The 8,524-nt window shown below is 41.8% G+C and overlaps 1 protein-coding gene across 1 annotated transcript; it reads left to right on the top strand.

The window, feature by feature from the left end:
- The first annotated feature begins 4,345 nt into the window (after positions 1–4,345).
- Positions 4,346–4,984, top strand: LOC121757613. The gene has a single exon (XM_042153132.1). The coding sequence runs from the start codon at positions 4,346–4,348 to the stop codon at positions 4,982–4,984; it is 639 nt and encodes a 212-aa protein (XP_042009066.1).
- The last annotated feature ends 3,540 nt before the right edge of the window (positions 4,985–8,524 follow it).

The raw sequence follows: 8,524 nt of genomic DNA, 5'->3' as shown, positions 1-8,524 counted from the left end.
GAGAGGAATTATTTTTCTTGGATTTAATTATTTTTTTTTGGATAGTTATCCAAATTAAATCCTAAAGCCTAATTATCTTATTTCTTCATGATAAAAATCGGCCCTATTATTTTTCCTAAGGGAGATTTCGAAATCTCCTAGCTTGTGGGAGAAGGAAATTATTCATTATTTATTTTAATCCCTTAATTATTTCTTTCCATGTTTTAATTGGAATATCCTAGCAAGTCTTGCCTTATCTATTTTATTAAAGATTTGGAAATTATTCCTTGTGGAAGAAATAATTTCACACGCCTATTCCTAGTTCATGGGAGGATTTTTATTTATTTTTCTGCTCCGTGAAAATACCAAATTAAATCATGTCTAATTAAATAAGCATGATTTTCGAATATCCTCCTTATTCTCCCTCAATTTACACGCCAATCATCCCTCCCCAAATCTCTCAAATCTTTATTTGATTTATTCTCCATATCTTCATGCAATTAATTGGAGATTTCATCTTAACTCTATAAATAAAACAAAACCTAACCGTAGCCCCCACCAAAAAAATCGCCCCCTCCCTTGAAGTACACGCTCATTCCCTCTTCTCCACTCTCCCACACTTGTTCATCCATTCTACTCAAGATCCCCTCAATTTCCCAAGAGATTATTGAAGAACCAAGGTTTTATTCGCTTTCTACCGATTGTTTCGTCCAAGAAAGGTAAATTCAAACCCATATTCTTCACTCCTCTCCACCTAAACCTACTTTGACTCCGTCATGCATGTAGAGAGTGTAGGGAATGCGGATCTAAGGGGTTAATCGGTGGGAATGTGTAATCGTATGTGTGAATGCATTTTGATTTCAATTGGTTGATGATTTAATGAATCCTCGGTGAATGATATGTGATTTCATGAAAATATGTGTCTAAGGACCCTTTTGAGCATGCTTGTATGTTAAAACCATGAAAAGATTGATTTTGAATAAGTGGGGGTAAACCCTAATTCGAATTCCTAAAAACATGAGAAACTGTGATTCCGAACAGTAAGTTCCGACTCGTGTTTGACCGACCAAATGAACTCCGATTTGACCGATTTTTTTCCTGAGTAAACTTCCTGATGTCTTCTATGTTGTGTGTAAATTTCAACCCATTTGGATAAACGATGAATTTTTGGTGAAGTTTTAAAGTTGACTGCGCATTTCTGGCAGAAACTGTTTTCTCGACCAGTAGGTTACGTTTTCTATTTGAGATGAAATTTAAACTGGAAGTTAGTTGATGAGTCTACTGCTTTGTCGTAAAGTTTTAGCCCCAACTGGGAGAAGGAAATTATTCATTATTTATTTTGATCCCTTAATTATTTCTTTCCATGTTTTAATTGGAATATCCTAGCAAGTCTTGCCTTATCTATTTTATTAAAGATTTGGAAATTATTCCTTGTGGAAGAAATAATTTCACACGCCTATTCCTAGTTCATGGGAGGATTTTTATTTATTTTACTGCTCCGTGAAAATACCAAATTAAATCATGTCTAATTAAATAAGCATGATTTTCGAATATCCTCCTTATTCTCCCTCAATTTACACGCCAATCATCCCTCCCCAAATCTCTCAAATCTTTATTTGATTTATTCTCCATATCTTCATGCAATTAATTGGAGATTTCATCTTAACTCTATAAATAAAACAAAACCTAACCGTAGCCCCCACCAAAAAAATCGCCCCCTCCCTTGAAGTACACGCTCATTCCCTCTTCTCCACTCTCCCACACTTGTTCATCCATTCTACTCAAGATCCCCTCAATTTCCCAAGAGATTATTGAAGAACCAAGGTTTTATTCGCTTTCTACCGATTGTTTCGTCCAAGAAAGGTAAATTCAAACCCATATTCTTCACTCCTCTCCACCTAAACCTACTTTGACTCCGTCATGCATGTAGAGAGTGTAGGGAATGCGGATCTAAGGGTTTAATCGGTGGGAATGTGTAATCGTATGTGTGAATGCATTTTGATTTCAATTGGTTGGTGATTTAATGAATCCTCGGTGAATGATATGTGATTTCATGAAAATATGTGTCTAAGGACCCTTTTGAGCATGCTTGTATGTTAAAACCATGAAAAGGTTGATTTTGAATAAGTGGGGGTAAACCCTAATTCGAATTCCTAAAAGCATGAGAAACTGTGATTCCGAACAGTAAGTTCCGACTCGTGTTTGACCGACCAAATGAACTCCGATTAGAGCAATTTTTTTCCTGAGTAAACTTCCTGATGTCTTCTACGTTGTGTGTAAATTTCAACCCATTTGGATAAACGATGAATTTTTGGTGAAGTTTTAAAGTTGACTGCGCATTTCTGGCAGAAACTGTTTTCTCGACCAGTAGGTTACGTTTTCTATTTGAGATGAAATTTAAACTGGAAGTTAGTTGATGAGTCTACTGCTTTGTCGTAAAGTTTTAGCCCTAACGGAAGTCGGATGATTTTTAAATGATTTTTATAAAATGGTTGCATAGTGCTGCCAGATTTCTACCTTTGCAAAATAACTATGTTTTGAATGGCATACATGAATTATATATGTGACGAGATGATGTGATATGCAAAGATGTTATGCTATGATGTGATTTCCATTTGTTGTTGGGAAAAGGGAAAAATTAAGGACATGCATAATACTAAGTCCATGTTAGTGACTAATTGGGAATACCTTATCCAAAGGTGAAAATTCGTGCGTAAAGCGTGATATCAAAGGAAAAGCGAAACTTGAAATCTAAAGGATCGAGGTGGGCTTCTTTTCAAACCTCTTTATTTTTCCGAAAATATTACGTGGTGTTATAAGGGTGGTTTAAAGCGATTATCATGTCGTGATTTGTTTTAACATGCCTATCTGATGTGGTTGTTGCCACTGTTATATAAATCGAATTCGGGTACTCGTAGGGCCGCAAACCCTACTTGGATTAGTGTACACCTATGGTAGACTGTGTGCTAGCGTACGGGCTGGCCAGTCTAGTGACCTGGTTTGCGGCCGCATTCCTTGTCATGTATTGGCAGATATGGTTGATGACGATGGGGAAAAATGACTGCGCAGTCGCTATTTTGAACAATGGAAAATATTTTGGTGCCTCGGGCCTTTATAAAAGCTCAAACCCCGATGGTTACCTACGTATGGCATGATAATATGTACTCTTATCAAAATGTTTTCGGGCATGAGCCACTGAGTATTTTCAAAAGTACTCAGCCCTGCATATGTTTTCTCTATATGCAGGTTGAGCAGCGACGAGCGGTTGGTGGTGTTGAGCAGGAATTAATAATAAACTATGGTCGTTTTGAAACTCCGAGTGTCGTTGTGTCTTCACACATGACGTCACTCTTCTCTTGGATGCTTCTGCTGTGATGTTTTCTTTACATACTTTTATTTAAATTAAAACTGTTTCATTTAGGATATTTGAAAACTCGTTACTTTTGAATAAATGCTAAACCCTTAGTCCTTTATTTATTAAACGTAATTACTCTTGGTCGTTTTATTTATTAAACCTAAATTTTGGTCACACTTTTATTGAAAACCCTAGCCTTCTTTGAATGTCCTTTAAAACCCCCTTTAAGTCGCGATTGCCCGCTTTTATTAACCCTAGGGGGCGGTCGTGACAGTTTGGTATCAGAGCCTCAGTTCTTTCCGCTCTGGACCCAAGAGTCTTTTTGAGTCAAAATCTGTGCATGTGTAATTTGGCTAAATGATAAACATCGGAAGCTCAACACCACAACTCGTCCCTGCCCAACCACGAGGAATGAGGTAACAAGTATGTTGATGGAATTTTGATATGAACTGTGAAATGTTGGGAATATTACTCTTGCATGAATGAATTGATATGCATGGATATGCAATTGATATTTGCTCTTATGCCCAAGATGACGAATGTTGTTAAGACAATGAACTTGTATATGCTACTCGAATACGTGTTAAACCTATATACGTTGGATGAATGAAGTGTTATATGATTGTGATTGTTCATTTGCCTTACGAGATAATATCTATGTGAAAGAACTTGAGCATGCTGCTATATATAATTGTAAATCATGGATGAATGAATTTTATTTTTTAATGTCGAACGTGGAGGCACGAAACGCCTAACTCAAGGCAAGCGACGCGTGGGAATATATCGTGAATTAACGAAATGCGAAAACGCACAAACCTTTGCCTCGGAAATAAAATCCCTTTCATTCTTGATATGATACCACCCTCACACCTCCGTCGTTGGGGATTTATACGCACCCATCACATTCTCAGCATCATTCGAAAACTCATACACTGTTATTCTTTCGATCCTTGTGCTGATGCTGAGTTTTCTTTGTTGTCCCTTTAGATGGTCCATCAGTATTATACCCCGATGCCAAATCGTTACTCCAGCAATAGGGACCACCCAGTTGAGCGCTACCAAGACTACGAGTGGGATGGGAAGCTTTTCCTTATGTCCTATGTTACCGGATTTTATGATAAGTGGATGAACGTCTATGCGTATGGGGGAGCCACCCATCACGAGGGGATCCAAAAGCTCATCCACACTTTACCACCGCCTTGGGACGAGTGGACCGCTCAGGCATCTCGGTTTTTCATATGGTATAGCCCGCCTGACTACACCGCGTGGGGTGATTTGGTTGGCCTTATAGAGGTGCTACTTCCGGCTATGACAACTGCTTTTGACGGACCGCCACGTGCTCCACCTCCACATATCTATCCGCCTATTCAAGCCCGCATGCGAAGGAATCGCTGCGACATGGAGCCACATGTCTCCCGTGTTCCTAAGAGAATGAGACTCGGGATGCGCGTTTCATACCCTCTAAGAATCGACAGAGAGGTCGATGGGATGCCCGGGATAGTACCTCCACCCGTAGGTGTCGAGGAAGAAAGTGAGGAAGAGGATCCAGAGGAGGATCCTGAGGAGGAGGAACCCGAGGAGGAGGAGGACCCAAATAGAGAGAGCGTTGGAGAGACCGGGGCGAAGGAGGATAAGGATGGAAAAGATTAAACATGATAATTCTGGAATATTTTATTTCAATTTCCCATGTTTTATTTTCTTTTTGATACTTTACCGTTTTGCTTGACTCTAGTTTTTCTCTTTCCACGTTGTTTTACCCTTTTGTTTTGATGATGATGGAACTAAGACCTCTTGGAGGCAACATTTGATAATCCTATGGAAATTTTTGTCTTTTGCTACTCTATTGTGCAATAACTTGATATCATTTCTTATTGTTCAAACTGTGCGATTACCTTTTGCTACACTACATTGTAATCGTCCTTTTCCTAATTGCACAATTATTTGTGACATACTATCTTTGCTACTCGATGGTACAATTGTTTCTTACCATAATTTGAAACCATCCTAGCCATCTCATTATACAACTGTCTTTTGTTGTCCTATTACACAATCATATCCTACTATCGTTGTCTTTTACCATTCTATTGGAAACCTATGATTGCCACTCTATTGTACAAATTGTCTCCTATCCTTTACTATCTTGTTGAGCAATCACTCATTTGCTACCTTGCGACGCAATTGCCTCTTGCTACACCATTCGGTGATTGCTCTCTTGCTATCATTTTATGCAGTTATATTCGATGCAGTGTCTTGCAAAAGCTCCTTATTATTCTATGATGCAATTTCCCTTTGATTTCCACCTTTCAACTATACCACACAACTGTTCTTGGGATTTCGAATAAATACAATAATAATTCTTGTGATAAAATAGAATGCCGCCAAGACGTAACATAAGACGTGGGAACCCCGAACCTACCCCTCAGGCGATGGAGGAGAGTGTGACGCAACCCATCCCTCCGCCACCAACTTCTCCACCTCCGGTTGACCGTGAGATCGTGAAGTTGTTCTTAGGTCAGAAACCTCCCGTCTTTGATGGAATGGGAGAGCCGGCCAAGGCCGAATCTTAGATACGCTCATTGGAGCACATTTTCGCAATCTTGGGGTGCAATGACAAAGAACGGTTGAGTTGTGTGACCTACCAACTAACCGAGTCTGCTGACTTCTGGTGGGACACACGGATGAAGACAATGCCCCGAGAGCAAGTAACGGGGATGACATGGGAAGGTTTCAAGGCCGAGATGTATAATAAGTATGTGCCCAAGAGCTATCGGAAAGCAAAGGCGGCAGAATTCTACAATCTAACCCAGGGACGCATGACTGTGACCGAGTATGACCGTGCGCTCAACAACATGACCCGATACGCACCTGAACAAGTCGATACCGACGAGAAGCTGGCCGAGAAGTTCTGTGAGGGACTACGGCCAGAGATAAGGATGTCGTTGGCTAGTCGTGGGAGACTTCCCTATGTGGAAGCACTGGCCCTTGCGCTAGACATTGAGGCAGCTATGCCCAAGGAGAAAGCAAAGGAAAACACTACCTTGGCACTACCTCCACCACACCACTCCCGAGAGAAGCGGAAGTGGGAGGGAAACAGAATCCCATATGACAACAAGAGGTATCAGCACACCCAGAACCAACTGCAATATGGGGGAAGGCAAAACTCATCTAACCAGAGAGGCGACTTCCGACCCAAGCCACCCCAATGCAACGTGTGCTCCAAGTACCACTTTGGAGAGTGTAGAATCCAGAGCACCCCTAAGTGCTTTAACTGTGGAGGAAACGGTCACTTCTCTAGAGAATGCCCGAGCAAGGGGGTAGCGATGAGTTCAAGACAGAACACTCAAGTACCCCGCATGCAGCCAAGGGCGCCACAAATAGAGTCAAGGGGAAATCGCGATCAACCACCGCGACCAGAACAACCCTACCGCCCAAGACTACCTCCTCAGGCTAGAGCATATGCCTTGAGTCGGAAACAACCCAAGATCGAACAAGGGAACCAGGAGAACGGAAACCTGGCAGGTATGGGTAAAATCCTCGACACTTCTATCATTGTGTTGTTTGATACGGGCGCATCGCATTCATTCATATCTGACTTATGTGTGGATACTTTGAGCTTGCCTGTTAACAAATCTGAACATAAGATGATAGTGTCTTCACCAGTGGGTGGGACAATAGAAATCTCACGAACATGCCCGAACGTAGAAATTATGATGGGAAGCCTTAAGATAGTCACTCATGATCTGCAAGTTATGGCGATTGGGGACTTTGACGTAATTTTAGGAATGGATTGGTTGACCTCGAATTTTGCGACGATTCGTTGTAAGGAGAGACAGATATCTCTACAAGCCCCGGGCAAGGAACCCACCTTATGCTATGGGATCTCGATGAACAGGCGAACCTCTGTCATTTCCGCGCTCCAAGCTAGTACGATGATGAGGAAAGGACGTTCTGCTTATCTCGTCTATCTACAAGGACAGGAGAAAGGAGAAAGGAAAATGGAAGACGTAGCCGTCGTACGGGAATTTCCGGACGTTTTTCCTGAAGCCTTGCCTGGACCACCGCCAGATCGACAATTGGAGTTCACCATCGATCTAACACCAGAGTCGGCACCTGTGTCTAAGACACCATACAGAATGGCGCCTAAGGAGTTAGAAGAACTCAAGATACAGCTCCAAGAGCTTATGGACCTGGGTTTTATTAGACCCAGTGTTTCACCATGGGGCGCGCCTGTGCTTTTTGTAAAGAAGAAGGACGGATCAATGAGAATGTGTATCGATTATCGGGAGCTGAACAAGATGACTCTCAAGAACAAATATCCACTACCGAGGATAGATGACCTATTCGATCAACTTCGAGGAGCCGGTGTGTTCTCTAAAATGGACTTAAGATCCGGGTACCATCAGTTGAGAGTCCGAAGAGAGGATATACCAAAGATGGCCTTTCGAACGAGATATGGTCACTATGAAATTGTCGTAATGCGTTCGGATTGACGAATGCACCTGCGGTATTCATGGACTTGATGAACCGAGTGTTTCATCCCTACTTGGATAAGTTTGTCTTGGTGTTCATTGATGACGTGCTAGTTTACTCGAAGAATGAGAAGGAGCACGAGGAACATCTGCGAATCACCTTGGAGACCTTGAGGAGCGAGAAGTTGTATGCCAAATTCAACAAGTGTGAGTTTTGGCTTAAGGAAGTAAATTTCCTTGGTCACATCGTATCGAAAGAAGGAATTCGAGTAGATCCCGCTAAGGTTGAAGCGGTGCAACAGTGGAAAGCACCTTCAACACCAAACGAGATTCGGAGTTTCCTAGGTCTGGCGGGATACTACCGAAGGTTTATAGAAGGGTTCTCCAAGATAGCGAGGCCCATGATACAACAACTCAAGAAGGGGGTGAAAGTCAATTGGACTCCCGAGTGCGAGGCTAGTTTTCAACTTTTGAAGGAAAAGCTAACTAGTGCACCCATCTTAGCTGTACCAGAACCTGGAGTGAACTACGTGGTATACACGGACGCTTCGAAGGTGGGACTTGGATGTGTGTTGATGCAAAACAACAAGGTGATTGCTTATGCATCCCGACAACTAAGACCGCACGAGTTGAACTATCCAACCCACGATTTGGAGTTAGCAGCAGTGGTACACGCCTTAAAGATTTGGAGACATCATCTCTACGGAGTTCGATGTGAGAT

The sequence above is a fragment of the Salvia splendens genome, chromosome 12, assembly GCF_004379255.2.
Source record: "Salvia splendens isolate huo1 chromosome 12, SspV2, whole genome shotgun sequence".
Taxonomy (NCBI): domain Eukaryota; kingdom Viridiplantae; phylum Streptophyta; class Magnoliopsida; order Lamiales; family Lamiaceae; genus Salvia; species Salvia splendens.
Note: the sequence above shows the minus strand (reverse complement) of the source record. Positions and strands in the feature narration are given on the sequence as shown.